This window comes from Teleopsis dalmanni, chromosome 2 (assembly GCF_002237135.1).
Source record: "Teleopsis dalmanni isolate 2A chromosome 2, ASM223713v2, whole genome shotgun sequence".
NCBI lineage: Eukaryota > Metazoa > Arthropoda > Insecta > Diptera > Diopsidae > Teleopsis > Teleopsis dalmanni.
The window spans coordinates 113,961,471-113,982,037 of NC_051847.1; the positions used below are offsets into that span (position 1 = coordinate 113,961,471).

A 20,567-nucleotide genomic window follows, 5' to 3' on the forward strand; every position below is an offset into this window, starting at 1 on the left:
TGTTTTTCTTATATGTATTATTCTAAAAAGTGCATTTAATCAAATTATTACGTTTACAAAGGATAACCTAAAGCAGCTGACAATAAAGGCTCCCATGAACGATTAATATCAATATAGAGCATAGTACACTGCTCAGCAATCAAATCATCCTCATCCAGTACAGTAATAGGGAATAAATCATTCTGTCATGCATTATAAATGAATATAATGATGTGATTAATTTGATTTATTTTAAAATAATGCATACTTACATTTTTCGACTGCCATAATTGTTCCAAAAGTCTTAAAAATCTTTGCATTTCCGAGCTACTCGAAAAAAATATAACCAAATCATCTGTACATTCACGTACTTCTTGGCATGAAAATTCTAAAATACACCACCAAGTATCATTATGTGATGGTATTTTAATACCAGTCATATCCTTAATATCAGCGCAAGTTAGTATTTCCAACCCTGACTTAATACCATAAACACTATACATATTCGAATAGTTTGATAGATTGTTCGCCGCTTTTGTTGTTTGCTTCACAGATGTTGGTGTAGATGATAATGTGCTTCCACCTGCACCTAACGTAGATTTTGATATCTGAGATAACATTGTGGGTGTTGAGTTTGCTGATGACCAAGAACGTTGTGTACCTTTCACTGGAGTACTCAAAGCAGAATTCAACTAAGAATTATAAAAATAATGTACATTTTTATATGTCAAACAATAATCAAACAATAAATACGTATTCTATTGATACCGTAAATATTTTATAAAAGAAATTTAATAATTCAAAAAATTATAATATTTACCAAACTGCCCGTATCGTTATTAGTATAATGCAGCTCTGCCATATCTTTTCTTTCTTCATTTCTCAAATCTCGCGGATTATTATGCTGGTTTATTTGTAATGGTGCCGTAAAATCTTCTCTCAAAGTGATTAAATAATTTTCAGTTACCACCAAGCTGCACCCCAACGTTTTATGTTTTTTTTGCATTTCAAAAAGCTATCCAAACAAATATATTTAAAATTAATATTCTATTCTATATATTTTTATATGTTCTGTATCTTACCCCACTTGCTGATTGTAACAGCGCTTGTAACCATTCCGAAGCAACATACTCATCCGGAGCAGCTAATTGCAATAACTCTTTTTTCAACATAATTTCAAAGCAATGTGGTCTGCCCGTATTAATTGCACGTCTAGCACCTTGACATTCTGCTAATGCCATAGCCCAGCTAGGAAGTTTATTATTAGAATCGTTAAACATGTACAAAACACCCGCTCTAAAAATACATAATATTTATGATTAAATAGTTTTATGATTACACAAAATAATATAAGTACTTACTTTAGTAAAAAGTAACCAGGACTCCATCCTTGTTTAGTACCTGCATTATAAGATTTTACCCGTCTATGCATTAAAAATCCTTTGATATTCGGTCCCAAGGGTTCCTGCTCATTACCGATCGTACCAACTGGTATATTAACGACAGCATAATACATCCATATATCATTTTTGCCCACAGACGAATTCTCGCGAACAAATTTTCTTAATGGTGCTAAATGCTCAAGTGTCAATTGTCCAACAGCTGGCAAAATCGAACCGCTACGCCGAGTACACAATTCTAAATTTGCCACAAGTCCATAAGCTGGATAAGGACCACCGGCAAGTAAAACCTGTTGCATATCACGCATACTATTACTAAGCAGCACAGTATTTCCATAAGGACCCATCTAAAAATAAATTATTTATTTTTCTTTGCATTTTCCATCTTGATAATAAAATTTCTCATATTTACCAATATAACATCTAATTCAACATAAGGAAGCACAAATTTTGAACATAACCGATTCCTTACCAAATCTGTTACATACAACGCTGTATCAGTTAAAAATACAAGCACCGGAGTCATAAAACCTTCACGACTATATCCAGTATATAATTTAAATACCTGAAAACAAAATTGTCAATTGTCAATTGTCAATTAAAATCATATGCATTCCTTAATACATATTATAGTATATATTTAAAAATTTCATAAAATAAAATTACCTTCATTAATTGCTCTGTTTTATCACGCAAAATATGTAAATGATGTCCATTAAATATATCGACCGATATCTCACCAATACCCAATTCAAATCGTGCTACATTCCCCTTCAAATCTGATTCAATGTTTATTAATTCGCGGCGAGGTGAATTAACTCCAGACATTTCTATTTCCATTGCTATTTCTGCATTCAAATCGTCAATGAGATCATAATTCTTAGGTCGTACTCCTGGAACATATAAATCATTCGCAAATAGTTTCTGCTCATTCTTAAGTTTCCCAGCAAAAAAATCATTTTTTCGTATTGAAGTTTCAAGTATTTTCTTTTGCGTTACATTACGTAAAAATCGATTTATAAGAGATGTTTTTGCGGGCTGCTGTGGCGGTCTCAGTAAATTCGGGCAATCTGTAAAATTTTGTCGATCATTCGAATCTGGATAATCCACTATAACAATATCATTTTCATTTTTATCGGTATCAGTAGTGATTGTAAGTATATCATCGAATTCATCACTAAGAATTGTACTTTTAGAGTCGCGGCCATTACCGCCCCGTACTCCAGCATAATCATTAAATAGATCTGGACTTAGTAAACTGTTTTGTTCACTCATTGTATTGACACCACTAGTTCCGTATCGAGGTGGTTGTATCATTAAATTATTAATACTTGTGCGTTTCTTTAATGGTGATGGAAGATGACGCGACTGCTTTTCTAATGTGCTTCGAAAATCTTGACCTATAACCAAGCTGCATGTACTGCTGCATGTATTTACCGAATTCTTTAACTTTGGTTGCGATTGGGAGTTTGTAGAATTTATTGAATCAGATTTTACTGATGACGATAATGATATGGGTGCTAAATTACAAAATAAAAAATGTTAATAAGTTTTTTTTTTTTGTTGACTACTAATAAACAACTATCCTTAAATATTAGTTACTTACCTATGTCATTGTCAGGTGTATGAATTTCTTTATTTTCCTGTTGCTTAGAGCTCTTCTTTGAAGATTTTTGCAAAGGAGTGCTTGCGTTTGACTCTTTAAATCCACGAAAAAAATTAGAAAAAGTTTTTGCAATTGGAACCGATATAAATGCGTTACGCAATTGATTGTGTTCTGGTTGTGCTATTGGTGTATTTTTTTCTGCGAAATTTAAATATTTATTTTGACCATCTTCAATAAATGAATTCTTTTCATACGAAACCCCGGTGTGCTCGAAAACTGTGCTTTCACAATTTATAATAAATTTATTTCGAAATTGCTTAGTTTCTACTTGAACTTCTGTTGCACTTGCAGCTTCAATTGCAGTTGTTAAAACATCATCCTTATCAAACTCTTCTTGTCGCTGAATACTTCTTACCACAGATTCAGTTTCTTCTTCATTTTTTAGAACCAAAAGATCGACATTCATATTTTTGCGACGTAACTGTTCATCAACGTTATGTACAAACTTCTTAGTAGTTTGATTTTGTTTTGATCCATCTAGACTTTTACTAAGAAAAGGTTTTGCTTTTAATGGTGGTGATTCTGAAGGATATTTGCATAGTTCTTTCCTCATCAATTCAGCAGACGCTTGTTGTTCCATTTCAGGCAAGCATTCAACTACTGCTTGCAAATCTTCGGACCCTTCAGGAACACCTCTTTCCGGCAAAGGCATAGTAAATATGCTCTTAAGAGAACCGAATATCATTTTACTACTATTATCAAGTAGCATGTTCATGTCATGAACGTTGAATTTTTTAACTTTTGAATTAATATCTTGTTCATATATAAAATTTGTGTTCGTCTTTTTTAAACAGCTTGATTTCGGCTTCTTTTCCTTATTCCATACAGATTTTTTAGAACTCTCATTAATATTATCAATATTTGGTTCAGAAAAATAGCAATTATCACCTATAGTATGAAAAATTAAAAATTAAAAATATAAAATAATAATAATACATCAACATTTATTACTAACTCACCAATTAAATTATTGTTTGCATTACTTATACCAATGCAATCGCAAGAACTACTTTTAGCTTGTGCATACTCTTGCCGGTTTGAGTTTTTATCATTTTCTTCCGAATCAAGACTAGAATTAGAACTAGAACAAGAGCATCTGTATAAATGATGAGTCTCAGCACCAGAACCTTTAATGCTACTGCCATCTCTTTGTGGCTGATACTCAAAAACTCCGGAATTATCATATTGTAAGCAATGGCTTTCATTAGTATCATAAACATCTGAATTACCATAATCTAAAACATCTGAACAAGCATTACGATATACAACACGACGCCTGCGTCTACTATCGCAATCTTCTTCACCCTGCAACTGAGCACATAATTCAGTCGGAACCTCACTTCTGCCATCTCCCTCTGAGCACCAAGAATAACGTCCTGCTACACCAGTTTTTGGTAGTAACTTCCGCCCATTTTTATATGTTATAAATCCATGTTCAATGTGAATATTATCAGTGCGCGTATTTTTTAGTATATCCTCATGAAAAGAAACACGTTTCTTGGGCACTTTTGGACCTGATTGAGTCTTGCGAACTTTACGTCTATAAACAATATTTTCTGTTGTATCAAAAGTTGAGCATGTACTTGTTGTCATAGCTTCCTCTATATTTGATGTACATTTAGTTACATTTGAATTCGTATCTACAGTCTCTATTGCAGCTACTTGTATCAATCCATTCAGTTCATTTGAAGAAGCCATTGCAGAATATGATGTCAATTCCTTAACAGGATTTTGTGCCTTAATATCATCAAAATCAAAGCCAGTTTGTGATGTTATTGATTCAATCATAAATTCACTTGACTCAGAATCAAGCATTTGCACACCTGAATCACTTGGAGTTGTATCTTCCAATGTACTATTTACGCTGGATATCATGTTTTGTCCGTTATCTTGTTTACTTGATCGATTATCTAAAATATTTTCATTTAAACTGGCAACCAATGGTGACTCCATTATTACATCATAACTAGAAGATGATCTCTCTGTGTGTGATTTGAAATGTTTAATTTATACAAAAATTCAAAAAAAATTACATTTCATTGAAGAGTGTGTCTTTTGATTTGCCAATTAGAACTGGATAAAATTACAATCTTAAACAAAAGAACGTATTAGAAATCAATTATAATTTATTTTTAAGGAATATTAAATAAAGGTCAAAGAATCTTACATTTTGATTTATCATAAATTTCATTACCCAATTAATATCAATTGTTCTGATTTCAATAAAATTAAACGCAAAATATTACATTGCATTCTATTGTACATAAATTGAAACTATAAAATATATCAAAACACTACGTTACAGCACTTATAAAAATATAATCAAGTTGGTAAATAAAATTTGTATTCCGTAAAGATAAGGAAAATCAATATCGAAACTTTAAAACAATAACATAAAGAAATCCCTATTGTTAGCATCGATTTTTGACAATTTTTCAAAAACTCCTACCTTCTGGAATTTGTCGTAGAAAATCCATTTATTTTTTTTTCTTTTGTTTTTTTGTTTTGAATTGATATATAATTAACTTATTTAATCACTATATAAACATATAACTTGTTAATTAACAACTCAGCTATTCTTAGTAAAATACTGCATATTCTTAATCACACTCATACGATTTGTGGAATGAGAAAATTGCAGTACAAGTGACTGCTTCAATAAAATTGAACATTTTGCTGAGTTTAATTTAAAATCCTGCAGATGGCAGTAACTTGTAATTTAAAATCATATGTTTATACCCGCTTTAAACCAGGCATGTTATTATAAATAAATTCAACAGTTTCGAAAATTTTTACAAAATATTTTTATATAAAATAAAACTTTTCAATAAATTCATTTAATTTATAATATGAAAAATCCACTCTGAAGTTTCAATATTCTTCACAAAAATGAAATGAATAATTGAATTCAATTATCAAAATCAATTACATATATATTATTTAATACGAAATTAATTTTATTTCATTTTTTAATTGTATTAAAAATTATATTGATATCATATTACATATCTAAATTCTATTTAATTTCAGGCTTGACATACGTTCACAATAACTCATTGTGCAAATTATTATGTTGTTATTCTAGTGCTTTGTTAATAAATTAGCGACAGTGAAAGTCTTAACATTACCAACGCCCTGGACGTGATATACTAATGGACTATCTAAATTCATAAGAAAAACATTGCGGCTGTCACTCTGCCGATTGAGCAGTGAAAAATGTATAGTTATTGTGCACTGCTTAATCTGATCAAATGATCAAATATATTTCATAACTTTTCTCACTTTTTACGTATACTAAAAAAAGAAAATAAATAAACTATATTGGAAGTAAAAAACTACTTTTTTGACTTGTATCTGGCGAAAATGTGTTTTTGTTGCCCTAATCCGTCGCCACACCGCGTTTATCCCTACCGCCATTACTCATTATCGATACATAACAAATATAATCAAACTGTTACGGTTAGATGATGCTTTCTATTAATATGTTAATATGTATGGTTTGTATGATTTTGGATATTTCTTCACTACGTTTTTCATCTTACCAGTAATGCAAAGGATAGAAAAAACTTCGCGATTAAAATAAAAAACAGAAGTATGAAAAGATCGGTCATACCCTAAGTAAGACTTATAACAATATTGCTGACTTAGAACCTTCAAGTTGCAAAACTTTAAATAATGTGTAGGTGACTGATACCATGTAACAAAATTTATCAAATTACATTTCTTAAGCAGAATCCCTAAGATCATAAAAAGAAATATTGAAATAATAATTAAAAGTTTGAGAAAGATTTATACAATATTATAATGTAATTAACATAATAATATATTATTATGTTATCAAAAATATCTCAAAAGTATTTATTTCAAATAACATTAGTGTTATATCAATTGTAAGTTAACATATCCATTATAAATTTATTTTCAATATTGATAAAAATGATAAATTATTGTATAACGAAATGGCAAATTGTATACTTGTCTCAAACAAATGGACAAATGACCAAATGGACAAATGTCAATTTCAAATGCAATGCGTATATAATGAGTATAAAATGCAATTGAAGAAACCTTAGTAATTTAATAATAACACCTTGAAAAGTAACACTATTTTTAATATAAGTTTTTATTTGACGAAAACATGCAGAAAATTGCATTATATTTGAAAATATTTTTAATAGTTTAATAACCGAATATCTAAAATGTGCATAAATTTATTTGTCTATGAGAATTTATTTGTTGCACAAAAACCGTTAAAAGCTTATTTTAAATGTATGCATTTCAATTTTAACAAAAGTAAAACTTTATTTTCTAAGTATTGCATTAATAAAAACATAACGTGTTTGATTGATTGATTGATTGATTGATTGAAAAAATATAAATAAATGTAAATATTTATGGGAATGCATACCTTAATAATATGAAAGTTCAAGTGTTCAATATGCAAATAATTTTTAAGCAATTATGCCAGCAAAAATCTTTATTCGTTATCATGATTTACTTTTATTTATTAGAAAAATCAATATTGCTCTGTAATTGTGTTCATGGATTCAGGTATGCTTTCATTTTATTATATTTCTTTTTTAAATATAATTATTATTTAGTGACAACATAAATTTACAAAATATTTTATTTTTATAAAATATCATCATGAACTATTTAAATACATATATAGAAAGCAATTTCCCAATTATATGTCGTATAAAAGGATTTTGCGCAAATTCTATTTTCGCCTATTAACATTTAAATGTTAATATCTTTCCTGTAGTTGCTCTCATAAAAAGAATTTTATAAATTTATAACTAACATATCTTACGTTCGTAAAACAAAAATTATTTTATTTAAACTATAAAATTTTTTAAATGTTATGAAATTAGCTACGATATGTGTTAAAAAAATAATATTATCTCTTGCATTAAAATAGCTACTACATATCTTTTATAAAATAAAAAATAAATAATAAGTAACTTTTTAAATATTTTGTATTTCTTTTATGCTATATAAGAAACAATACCGAAAGCGCCGAACTTGTTTCACACTATGAATCAAGTTTATCATTGCCAGACATTCTGCCAATACCATCAAAAACTTATGACAAGAATCGTGCACCCAAATTATTGGGCCAACCTACTGTTGTATATTTTCATGTAACAGTTTTATCTTTGGATTCAATTAATGAAGAATCTATGGTAAATTCAAATAAGTTTCAATTTGTTTATTCAATTTATTTGTTGTTTGTTATAGACATACGTCACTGATATATTTTTAGCACAAAGTTGGCGAGATCCACGACTTCGACTTCCTGAGAATATGAGTGAAGAATATCGTATTTTGGATGTCGATTGGCTTCATAGCATTTGGCGTCCTGATTGTTTTTTTAAAAATGCTAAGAAAGTTACCTTTCACGAGATGACAATACCAAATCATTATTTATGGCTATATCATGATAAAACATTATTATATATGTCTAAGTAAGTATATAGCATATATATGTATATGAAATAAGTTGGAAAACAATGTTAATGCTATCTTAACAGTGTTTCAAGTAATTCAATTTTTTATTATGTGTTTAATAAAATCAAATATTGTCTGCATATTACTATTATGACATATGCCAGAACTTAACCAAGTTATTCATCTTTTATTTTCATTTTTTTTTTCAAAATTCATTTAAATTCCAAATATATTTCTCAAAATCTATCTGCATATTACTATTATGACATATATATGTTTTGTTACCCTATGCCAGAACTTAACCAAGTTATGCATCTTTTATTTTCATTTTCTTTCAAATTCATTTAAATTCCAAATATATTTCTCAAAATCTTTGATGGTGTATGCAAACGGTTTCCTACTTAAATGGCATAAATGCGCAAATACAATTCCGCGGTTCAAGGAACGAAAAAAATCGTTTCTAAGATTGGTGCATTTTCAGTATTTGCCTGACTATAGAGTGTCAAAGAAAGGTATGCCTGAAAAAAAACATGCAGTCATATAATTCACTGTATACCAGGAAATAATAATCCAATAAACACCGTTCTTATTATTATTTACAGTTATATTAGAGCTTTATTTTTTCTAACTTCTATGCATTTTATTTGCATAGTTAGTAAACTACATTTATTATTCCAACATACCATACAAGATATAACAAAAATATAGGTATAATATTTATAATTATTTTATGTATTTTTATAAAACAATTTTTAATAATAAAATAATTTCAATATAATAATTAGTATTAAGTTTAGCAAAAATGTATTAATTGCATTATTATATAAGCAAAACATAAAGCAACTCTGTAGAATGTTGAATCTCTCTCTCTCTCTTTCTCTCTGTTAAATTGGTTGTCGACTTGCATATTTATCTTATTTGTACTGCTACTCTACTTTTTGACTCTGTCTTACTTCGCAAATCTAGTAACATAGGCTTGGTACCGAGATCAGGGTCAAATATACTAAACGAAATATACTAAATATACTAAATTTACATTGTGCCCGACAAAAAAAGGTCCATAGGCGAGATTTTCAATAATCTTGCTGACCAGCAGTCAATCCACCGAAGACAAAAATGATTGTTAATCTTTCATTTAAAGACTAGACTAGGTCCATTATCGTGTTAGTAAACCATAGTAAGTTTCATGATTTCGGATTTCTTCTATATACTAAAAAACATGATAAATTCTCAACAAGGATTTTTTGTATCTTTCTGTATTATGTGTTTAGTAATCTAATTATTCAAATTATGAAGATTAGCGTAGCAAGTCTATATTATATTATAACATATTAGCAGTTTGAGGAATTTTAGGAAGTTTTGTATCTTCAGACAACAAGCCTTTGAATCGATGTGAAATGTTTGAACCTTTTGCAGAAACATTCGTTAGACAACACTGTATTGATGTACACATAAATTTCAAGATTGAGAAAAATAAAGCTAATTGAAAAATGTAGGGGTTCGAAAAAATCAAGGGGTTCGAACCCTATAGTTTCATACCCAAGCAACAAGAAGAACACATTAAATATTAGATTAAATTACGTTTAATAAACAATAAAAACGGTGTTTATAGTTTTATATATATGAGATTTAATTGACTGATTTTTTTTGCTAGACCTTTCTTTTACATCCTGTACCTTGGTTAATACTGAAAATATACTCGTTTTACCATATGATTTTTTTAAGATTCTTGAACTACCTTAATTAGCTACCTCATGCCTTTTAAGTCGGAGACACCCACTATAAGGTATCTACATTATCAACTAAATATTTATATAGTGGTGATTCTTATTTATATATATATTATAATATTTTCAAACTTTTTTTACAAGATTAACATTAGTTTTATCATGTGCAATGAAGTTTGAGTCATATCCACATGACACACAAATATGTTCCATGATGATTGAAAGTCGTAAGTAGAAAAAACATAAATAACACAACCAACTGAATAGCCTGCTTATAATTCAAGTATCGCATACGGTACAAGACTTGGTATTTATTTGGAATATGACAGACCCATTAGTTGTTAATAGCGAAATTGAATTACCTCAATTAGATATCTCTAATAACTACACAACGGATTGTACTATTGAATACTCAACAGGTTAGTTGTATTGCTTTATTTATATTTATGAACGATTATACTGCTTAACATTACATATAATATTTTATTACTTTGTGCATAGGTTTTAAAATTATTAAAATTAAAATTTAACAAAATAATTAATGTTTTGGGATTAAGAAATCTATATATCATGTATATCTATTTATTAAATTATTTATAACTCTGTATATTTGCAATGAAAATGTCACAAATATATAACTTGAATATTCAGAATACCTTAAATTATTACAATACAAAAGACTTAAGAAGCAAACCTTGTAATCCTTATGAGTAAAACTGTATACATTCAATTAACTAACACTAACTTTATTACTAACATAATTTAACTGCATCCAATCAAATATAGTACAATGAATACTTGATTTAATTACGTTTAACCTTTAGGTAATTTTACCTGCTTAGCTATTGTATTTAATTTGCGTCGACGATTGGGCTACCATCTTTTCCACACATATATACCATCCGCACTAATTGTTGTTATGTCTTGGATATCATTTTGGATCAAACCTGAAGCTATACCTGCTCGTGTTACTTTAGGCGTTACATCACTTTTAACTCTCGCAACACAAAATACACAATCTCAGCAATCTCTACCACCCGTGTCGTATGTGAAAGCAATTGATGTTTGGATGTCATCATGTTCAGTTTTTGTTTTCCTTTCTTTAATGGAATTTGCAGTAGTAAATAATTATATGGGACCAATTGCAACAAAAATGATGAAAGGTTATTCTGACGAAAATATACATGATTTGGATGATATGAAAGTATGTGAAATTATAAATATAACCTATTTTTATATATTACTTTATTTTTAGTATCATCGTGAATCAATAATTGAACCACAATATGATACATTTTGCCATGGTCACGCAACAGCTATATATATTGATAAATTTTCACGTTTTTTCTTCCCATTCTCATTTTTTATATTAAATATAGTATACTGGACAACGTTTCTATAATAGTAAATTCTAAATATATATAAATGCACTTGTTGTAATATTTATAAATGTTGATTAATTGAACAATTTCTAATAAACCCACTACTACTTACTCTCAAAAATATGTTATTGATGTTTCAATTCTTAAATTTAAGAGTATTTTATTAATAATAATTTGAAAGAAATAATATTTTTTTAATAACTAACACCTATGTCACCTAAACTGCAATCAACTTATTTAAATAAAAACTATTTTGTTTTTCTTTGGTACTTGTTCTTTATAATATATATTAAATACATTTAAATTATGATATCAATTATACAATATGAATTCAATAGTTATTATAATCTTGCAAACTTATCGAAAAATAACTTTTTAAATTAATTAATCACATTTAAAAGTACATAGTAAACAATGAGAATTCTATACCAGTTATTTAAATATATAAATATATAATGTGTAACTAATTTTATATATGTATACTTCTAACCTGCTTACTAATTTTTTTCATAAAGAAAAAAGAATACTACATATATTTATTTCATGATATAAGAAGTTAGTCTTAATATATTTGTTATAACAACATACATACAAATTAAAAATATAAATAAAATTTGTTGCTCACTGGAGACAAGCTTGAATTTTTTCGATCCACTCCTGAGCCAAATTGGCATTCACTGCATAAAAATTGTAATTTCGTTTGCATGTTTTTAACTAAAAATTATTCAAATATATTTAATCAGTTAGTTATACACTTAGATAAGTTAGATGAGATAAGTTAATAGCTTACATCGAAAAAACCTTTCTCATCAATTCGTTTTGTTCCAATTTGAGCTGGCTGTGCGGCCGACACTGATTGAACTTCAGCTAAATCTATAACAGAAATGCGATGTGATGCGATTTAATTGTATCGTAATAATTTTGTGAATTTTTTTGTTTTACCTATAAATCCCTTACATGTCGAGTCTTCAATAGAATCATAATATCGTAATTGATGTTTGATTGAGTCTAATACAAACCACCGCTGCTTCCATCCTTTCAGTAAAGCACCACGCTTATACAAGTGTCTAACGATATATTTATATTTATTTACATATATATAAAATATATTTTATTTCTTAATATGATGTGTTTCTAAACTTACCCTTCATGTGTTCGATTCTCTGCAACGTTGCTACTAAACTGATTATAAAAATGATGGCTAGATGTTCGCGCAGTTGTCGCTGCACTTGAAGCAATGCTAGATGTATCACCCTGTGATATATTTACATTAGGTGGTACAACTACACCATCTACTGCTTTATATTTAGTGCAATTTTTTACTGACAGTTCAGTGCACTTCTCATGATAAGAATTACCACAATCCATACAGCGATACCCAACTGGTCCCCATAATAATTTTGTGCAGTGATTACAATTCGTTGGAGTTGTATATGGATGTTTTTCGAATCGATGCGGATGGAAATATTTATCTTGATATCCTGATAGTCGTCCTTTCATTATAATCTCTAAAGTTGATCGTTTATGTTGAAGTTTGCCATGAGATTGAAGTAAAATACTACTAAGTGACGATTTACGAGTAAGTTTCTCTGTTTGTGGTAATTCAAGATTATTCCACACTTGTTGCCATTTTTGATATAAGTGTCCACGCTCCGTTTCAGCTTGTTTTAGTTCGCTTAACAAAAACACAAAGGTATTTGGATCGCTTTTCTCTATATTGTCATAGCCAGCACTTATGACAATGCGTTTGTCTTTCAATTCAGACAAATCAATCTCATCATCTGCATTAGTCAACTCAAGATCATATGGCGGACCTTGTGCTAGTTCCTCATTTGTATAATAAGGCCAAAGATCAAGCGCAGCCAAACAGTTCTGTGGCCGTAGTACACTATCCTGCGTGCAATACATAAAATTAAAGAAAATTTGCGATTTTCCGTGTTGACGTTCTATGTAGTCAAAAATTGATTGACCAATTCGATTAAAATTAACAGTTGATTTATTTCGTATTTCATTTATGTAGCCTCCATTTTCGTCATCAGAACCGTTAGTACCTAAACATTTGAACATTGAAATATCAATTAATATTTATACATATTAAATATTAAATAATCATAAAAAAAAAATCAAAAATATCAATTTAAAGAACTGATTAACATGCGTACATTTGCTATTACCCAACAAGTGTTTAGTACTCATAGAACTCCGTTTATCCTCCACTGACGCTATACCTAAATCAAAACGTTCCACTTCGCAATCGAATAAAAATGTACGAAAACGACATGATACCGTATGATATGCAAGAAAACGTATATAAAATTCATTAAATTCAAATGCCATCGGAAACTGTTTTTGAATCTGAAACACAACATCAAGGAATTGCAAGAAAGTTGGTGCAAACGCTATATTTGAGCTTGCATGTGCAGGTTTTAAATTGCTTCTGTGCGCAAAACGGTGACCAAACGCTATCCATTCCTTTTCAATTAGAACACGAAATCCTTCTATCGTTCTATAGAAGGGATCCAAACAAAGTTGTGCCACTGACGATACTTGCGCTGTTATATCCCAACCATCCTCTAAAGACAACATAACACTAGATTCTTGCAAATCAATCAAATCCACTACGGCACCGGACAATTGTAAAAGTGATGAAATTTGTTGCAACCAGTCAGATTGTTCAACGTTCTTCGCGAATGTTTGATCAGATTCGTTTATTATACTCGAAGGCAAACATGCTCTCATTAGTTTTTTAAAAGCCATTCGTGAATGTCTTATATCTGGATAATCAACAGGTATAAACTCTGCGCATAGATCAGCGTTAACTACAGACTTTGTTTGTGATTTTTCACCTATAAGACAAAGAATCTCTCTCTTTTTATAAAAAAAAGTATCAGTTTTTTAATTGCAAATTTTTTTTACCTAAAACATATAAACGCATTTTACGATATGTAGTTGCAGCACAATTTTTTACTGTTCCACCTTTTCGCTTTAAAGAATCTCCCCAATTGCTTACTTTTGTATCATTGGTTCCAAGAGTAGACTTAAATTTTCTGCTTACTTCTGGTGTTACTGATGTATCATTTCGACTTAAATAGTGATGCTCTTCGGATGAATTCAGAAGAAGTGAACTCATGGATAAATTAATGCCTGACATATTATACTGAGCTAAAGTTAGTGGGATAGTCTTCGGCATTGTATCAATTAATGCAATAAAATATTTATCTTGCTCATGATAATTTGTAACATCATGAGACATAGTATTTGAACCAGTTGAATTTTTTAACATACCTAAATATTAATTTTTATAATTTACCCAATTTATTATTTTTATTATTTTTATTAAATTGTTGCATACCTATAACAGATTTACTATGTGGCAATGATCCTCGTATTAACAATGCACCATTACGGTGCCTCCATGTTGGTGTCGGTATTCTTTGGCTTTTATAAGAACGTCCCAGTTGAATTAAAGCAGTATCAGTAATTTGTGTCGGTGAAACAAATACAGCTGGATACGAACGGCATAGACTATAATTTGAATTGAGTGTAGTTATACGAAAACCGTTTTGAGATTCATCAAAACCTAAACGTTTCCAGTCTTTCACATAATTACGTTCCTTCATACGTTCTATATCTTTTGTTGTTAACAAACGCGGCAACGAGTCAGTGTTTGTTTCAAACTCATCTTCTTCTAGTTCATCATCAAGTGAATGTGTTTCAACAGTTTCTGTTGTTCCCATTGTATCAAAATCCAAGCTTGAAGTAAGGAGCTTGCGTTTAGCTTGACCCTTTTGTTTAAATCCAGCCTTTTTTGCTGTGCGCAATAATGTTTTTTTTGCGAACCCTTTTAAAGTTGAGTATTTTTCTTTAGTTTTTAGTGGTGCCGTCCCATGAATGATTGTACCATACGATTGAAAAGCAAAATGTTCAAACTCATCAACAGGGTGACGGGCCTTACACAATGTTTTACGAAAACCATCAATCATTTCTGGTGTAACTTCTGTATCAAAAGCTATTTTCAGAAGCTGAAAGGTACTGGAACGTAATTGTAAACCTTCTGGAAGCGTTTGATCCAAATGTGAAAGGTAAAGAACGGATATTTTTTTTTCTTTAAGTAGTGAAGATATTGGAAAAGCTCGTATAATTGTTTGTTCACAAGCCAGCGGATCACAGGGACTACCTTCATTATTATAAAAGTATTTAAATAAAATTATCTTTAAATAAAATCTTGTGTTAAATAAATATTTTTACCTTTAAAGACAACTCTATAATTAGTTAAAAATATTGCACCCTCAGCTGGTATTAAACACTGCACATCATCTTCTCTACCATCGGGCATTAGGTAACAACGCAAATGTTCTGTAACAATTTCTTCTCCTGGTAGTAAACAAGGTGCTTGTATCTTTGGTTTTTGTACGTGAGGATGCCGTTTAGATTCTAAATAAACTGATTCTAATGATTCTATATGCATATGTACAACTCCAGGCACCATATCATGTAAATTTCTTATATGTTCAGATGTAACGCCACCCTCTGTGCAGACGCGATCTATAAATCGTGAAATAATCTTGCCAACTGTTCCCCCAACTTCCAATGCATCATTTTCTTCGAAACCTTCATCAGAATGTTCACTTAAACTATGAGAACCCATTATGCTTTTAAATAAATTAAATTAATTAAAACATTTTATAAATATCAAGGTAATACGGTAACACTTCAATTTAATATATTTACTACAAACCTATTCGAAACACTATGGTTATCATCAAGACGAAATGATGTTTTCGGTTTCTGACCAACTGCATTAACATCCGGTGGTATTAGTAGTGAAACCATTCGATTTGCATAATGAATCGCCTGGCTGTATAATGTAGATTCCTCAGATTGCGCAAATTCCTATCAAATATTTATATAATTATAATACAAATATATGGTATTATAAATTTTTTTTATAAAATATCAATCGAAATTCTGTACCTTTTTATTTTCTTCTTCAATAGAAGGGCTTTTTCGCATTTGTTCCGCTGTTATTTCCAAAGCTGTTGGTTCTTCTAATGGCACATCATCCAACACACAATTAGACTCTTTATTGTGTTCGCTTTTACGGGTATGTAGCATATATAAAGATTTTATTTGTGTTTGAACGTCTTGATAAAATGTTGATTCCCAGAACTGCAGATTTTTCCAAATCGGATGATCTTGAATGCATGTGTAAGCGAATTGATAAACTGTAGATAGTTTTCTACAGAATATGGTTGACATAGGAAGTAAAGCAGCAGCTACTGTGTACTCATCAATTCCCGTTGAATTTTGTAAAGTTTTGTTCATAAATCTATAATTATGTAATTATGTAATAATTTTAACTTACAGATTTACAAATTTAAACCATTTATATAAAATTAAATAAAAACTAAAAATATTTTTCATATCTCCGTATATATATATATATATATATATTAAAACGTGAAAAAAATTTAAAGTGTGAATGTAAATACACTTATTTTATTACTATTATTTAAATGAAGAACTTTAAAAGAGCCTCAAATGTCAATTTCAAGATTATCTTTATACCAAAATTTTAACACGATGCCTATATGAAATAATGTGTGTGATACCTCTTTACATTAATAAAGAACAATCAACCAATCAACAATTAAACAGAATACTTTTATTATAATCAATAAGCAAAACTTAAAACTTACTTTATAATCAAATCAAATTGCTGATGATCTAGAACGGCTTTATTTCCATTTACATAACCAAACAATTCCCGACAAAGTATTAACCTGGCATCGCGGTGTTTTAACGTTCGCATTACAGCCGGTACCAATTTGCGAGCATCTGCAATTTTATTTTCAAATATGTATGACACACAAGTTTTTAAAACCTAAAAATATATTCAAATTATATCCAAAACTAAGAGTAAAGGTATATACATACCTCTAGTCGTCTAGCTGAATTTAATAAGTTTGGCCTAACATCAAGCACTTCAGGCAATCGTGGCCCCATTGGAATGATACGATTTTGGTTTCTTACAGCAATAAAACGTTGAGAAATGCAATTTTTTTTGATTCCTTCATTAATTATAACATTAACTTTTTCTGAATTTATCCGCGGAAATGCTGGTTGATGAATGCGATGAAAGGAACCATCAGGTGGACGTAATACTTTTTGTGCATAAGTTACCGGATTGGGGCATTCGTTTTCAAATAAAATTTTACCTAAATCCTGTATATGTTGCGCAATCTGAACAATATATAAAATTAAACAAAAACTCATTTTTAAATAAATATTCATATATATTATATATTTACTAGATTTTTATTATTGGCTTCAGACTTTAAAACTTCATTCATTGAACTATATAGCTCATCCCATGCATCTGAGGGTCGCCAAGGTGGTCCACGCTCATTAACAAAAGTAGTAAAGAACATACTATCAAGCACACGATAAAGAAATTCGCTCTCTATTAAGTCACGCGCTCCAAGGAAGCCAGCTTTATGAAAAGTTATAACAGGCTTGGGATGTATTCGTATAAGCGTCAAACATGACCGATAACTATTTGAATAAATTATTTTGAGATGGAATAAAAAACAAGGAAAAAATAAATAATACCCTTGCAATAATTGTGAAAATAAGCGCATGAAAATAGCTCTCAATTCTTTATCAATAAGTGCTTCTGATTTCGGATAGTTTGTTGGCTTTTCTAATGAAGGAAATGCCAAGTCAGCTTGCGATAAATTAGGAAATAAAATCATCGTTAATAACTCTTGAGTATTTTCCCATAGCGGTGATGGCAATATGGGAACCGGTGGTGATAAGGATTCAGGAATAGTAACCAAACCTCCATCTAAATCAACAACAATCACGTCCAGTAAATCGCTTATTTCACTTTGCAGTGAACTGTGTATACCCATTATAAAAGGTGTTGGCGTTGAAAGCACTTCTGTTAGAGGCGCAGGAAGTATTGGAATGTACACATGGGTATATCTATTAATTAAAAATATATGCTACACTTCTTGATATTCTACGCAATTATATACACTTACCTAAATGGGTACATTAGAGCAACTAATGCTTTGCAACTTTCAGTTAAATGTGAATAACTTTTAGAATGGAATAGTACTTTGTTCTCCGTCATAACAGCACATAGCAAAATAAGAACATTTTTAATACCTGTTATAAATTATAAGACATATTTAAATATAAAACAAATTATTTAAACGCTTTTTAACATACCTAATTGCTTAAAAACAAAATATACTGCTGTACCCGTAACAGGTAATGAAGGAGACTGTGGAATTTGCAATGATTGTTTATCACCAGCACCAATGGAAAACCTGACTTGGGGACCGCCTGGTGAAGGAACTTGAATGCATCCCAATATATTGCCAATTAGTGTTTCTAAAGCGTAGGGTAAGTTTTCAACATAAACCGTATATATGGTACCTAGGCAGTTCTGTATAAATATATAAATTTTATTTTAAATAAAGAATTTCATTATTTAATGGGAGTAATACGAGTAACACAAGTAACACAAGTAAAAAATAATCCTTTTACTAAAACCATTTACCTTAAATGTTTCTGCACAGTCTAACCGCGATATAAGAACCAAACACTTTGGTGCGTACATGACGCTGTGATGCGATATACTTATATTATTTGTAATCGTAGATGATGAAGCACAGCCGGTTTGGAATTTTGAAGGTAATACAGTTTCATCTTCTTCGTCTACAATTTTATTTAATGTAATAGCCAATGTTTCGTGAAAACTGAGACAGGCACAGTAGTGCTTATTAGCATCAATATCAGTAAGAACAGAAGTGAAAAATTTCGGTTCTTGTTTTTCGTAAGACAAATTCCAACCGAGTGGTTGACAAAACTAAAAAATAATTATTTATACAGAGGACGGAAAATATAGTATTAATAATACTAAACAAACCCATTCAATGCCCTCAATGAATGAAGTATCTGCCCAGTCATTTTCAGGAAATCTTTGAACAATTTTGCCGCATGAAATTTGTGTACTTTCATCATTCGTTCCTACAAAAGCATAATAAAAATAAATTCATTGTGATTTTTTTAATAAGCATAAGTTTAAAGTGTTATTTTTCATATTAAATATTCATAATTATTTTATGGTAATTGTATTATTATTTAGTTTTAATTCATACACTAATTAGACCAACATAAAAGCCAAAAATTTAACATAAAATAATATATGAAATAATGAAAATAAACTTACTTTCTTTGTCATTATCATAGCCAACAACAACAAAGTAATCAGCTAGCCGGGACATTTCGTTACCAACGATTGTGTTACATTCTTTACACAAAACTCCTCAACTTCCTATCACTTTTTCTTACTTCACCCTAAATAAATATATTTTGAACACACCAACTTACTGAACCAAATTATGTTTTTGTAGGAAAAAGATTTAGTATGCTCCATTCGCTTTATATGTTTTGAATATTAATCTAATTTTTTGTTTCATGTTTTGTTCTATATTTCTTAAATATTTTCTTTTTAACCACACCCGTTCTTTGGACACATGGCTTAAATTTATTATATTTTACATATCCTAGTATATTTTATTTAATTCTTTAGTTTTCACAATTAAACATATGAACTTTTGTAAATAAACAAACTAAATTAGATAAATTTACAAAATTTTACTATTTTCTAACTACACCCACAAAACATAAAACAACAAATAGTTTTTGAGCAACCATACAGCGTTGTATTTGGTAGTAGCGGAAATCATGCAATCATACTGTTCAAATAACTTTTTCTATAATTAGTGAACAATAATAATAATTAAAAAAATTACATTCAATATTTTATTACTTTAATTTAGTAAAACTTGATATTTTTTAACTATGATCATCATTTTATTCGAAATAACTTAAAAGTACTTATTCTCAAATGCACATTATTAGGATGATGTTTAAAAAATTATTAATT

The 20,567-nt window shown here is 29.5% G+C and overlaps 3 protein-coding genes across 5 annotated transcripts; 1 reads left to right on the forward strand and 2 right to left on the reverse strand.

Moving 5' to 3' along the window:
• Positions 1-6: 6 nt before the first annotated feature.
• On the reverse strand, positions 7-5,676 carry LOC119686490. 3 transcript variants are annotated; one of them, XM_038101078.1, is made up of 10 exons: positions 5,495-5,676; positions 4,005-5,027; positions 2,986-3,933; positions 2,046-2,899; positions 1,792-1,944; positions 1,341-1,726; positions 1,062-1,275; positions 800-994; positions 252-671; positions 7-182 (listed from the first exon to the last, which is right to left on the reverse strand). In XM_038101078.1, the coding sequence occupies exons 1-10, from the start codon at positions 5,520-5,522 to the stop codon at positions 54-56; spliced, it is 4,350 nt and encodes a 1,449-aa protein (XP_037957006.1). In that variant the 5' UTR covers positions 5,523-5,676; the 3' UTR covers positions 7-53. The 3 variants fall into 3 exon arrangements, with proteins under 3 accessions (XP_037957006.1, XP_037957007.1, XP_037957008.1); XM_038101079.1 differs by having other exon boundaries at positions 4,005-5,135; XM_038101080.1 differs by lacking the exon at positions 5,495-5,676 and adding an exon at positions 5,213-5,276 and having other exon boundaries at positions 4,005-5,135.
• Positions 5,677-7,482: 1,806 nt separating this feature from the next.
• Positions 7,483-11,700, forward strand: LOC119686491 (glycine receptor subunit alpha-4). The gene is made up of 7 exons (XM_038101081.1): positions 7,483-7,596; positions 8,048-8,231; positions 8,287-8,513; positions 10,368-10,450; positions 10,508-10,642; positions 11,048-11,427; positions 11,479-11,700. Exons 1-7 carry the CDS (start codon positions 7,484-7,486, stop codon positions 11,623-11,625), a joined length of 1,269 nt encoding a protein of 422 aa, XP_037957009.1. The 5' UTR covers position 7,483; the 3' UTR covers positions 11,626-11,700.
• Positions 11,701-12,153: 453 nt separating this feature from the next.
• Positions 12,154-20,280, reverse strand: LOC119686492 (myotubularin-related protein 13). The gene is made up of 19 exons (XM_038101082.1): positions 19,848-20,280; positions 19,545-19,645; positions 19,176-19,484; positions 18,842-19,061; positions 18,652-18,778; positions 18,218-18,592; positions 17,917-18,160; positions 17,543-17,848; positions 17,305-17,489; positions 16,580-16,934; positions 16,344-16,498; positions 15,854-16,257; positions 14,958-15,782; positions 14,522-14,890; positions 13,768-14,451; positions 12,750-13,656; positions 12,548-12,672; positions 12,396-12,478; positions 12,154-12,319 (listed from the first exon to the last, which is right to left on the reverse strand). The coding sequence occupies exons 1-19, from the start codon at positions 19,900-19,902 to the stop codon at positions 12,227-12,229; spliced, it is 5,922 nt and encodes a 1,973-aa protein (XP_037957010.1). The 5' UTR covers positions 19,903-20,280; the 3' UTR covers positions 12,154-12,226.
• Positions 20,281-20,567: the final 287 nt, after the last annotated feature.

Excerpts from the sequence above, each read along its gene's own strand:
- LOC119686492 (XM_038101082.1), bottom strand. The coding sequence starts at position 19,902 with ATGTCCCGGCTAGCTGATTACTTTGTTGTTGTTGGCTATGATAATGAC. Across the intron at positions 17,490-17,542 it reads ATTCAGCTAGACGACTAGAG|GTTTTAAAAACTTGTGTGTC; the intron begins GTATGTATATAC and ends ATATATTTTTAG. Across the intron at positions 14,452-14,521 it reads AATGCGTTTATATGTTTTAG|GTGAAAAATCACAAACAAAG; the intron begins GTAAAAAAAATT and ends TTTGTCTTATAG.
- LOC119686491 (XM_038101081.1), top strand. The coding sequence starts at position 7,484 with ATGCAAATAATTTTTAAGCAATTATGCCAGCAAAAATCTTTATTCGTT. Across the intron at positions 7,597-8,047 it reads AATTGTGTTCATGGATTCAG|AAACAATACCGAAAGCGCCG; the intron begins GTATGCTTTCAT and ends ATGCTATATAAG. Across the intron at positions 11,428-11,478 it reads ATGATTTGGATGATATGAAA|TATCATCGTGAATCAATAAT; the intron begins GTATGTGAAATT and ends CTTTATTTTTAG.
- LOC119686490 (XM_038101078.1), bottom strand. The coding sequence starts at position 5,522 with ATGGATTTTCTACGACAAATTCCAGAAG. Across the intron at positions 1,276-1,340 it reads CCTGGTTACTTTTTACTAAA|AGCGGGTGTTTTGTACATGT; the intron begins GTAAGTACTTAT and ends ATGTATTTTTAG. Across the intron at positions 183-251 it reads AATTATGGCAGTCGAAAAAT|AATGATTTATTCCCTATTAC; the intron begins GTAAGTATGCAT and ends AATGCATGACAG.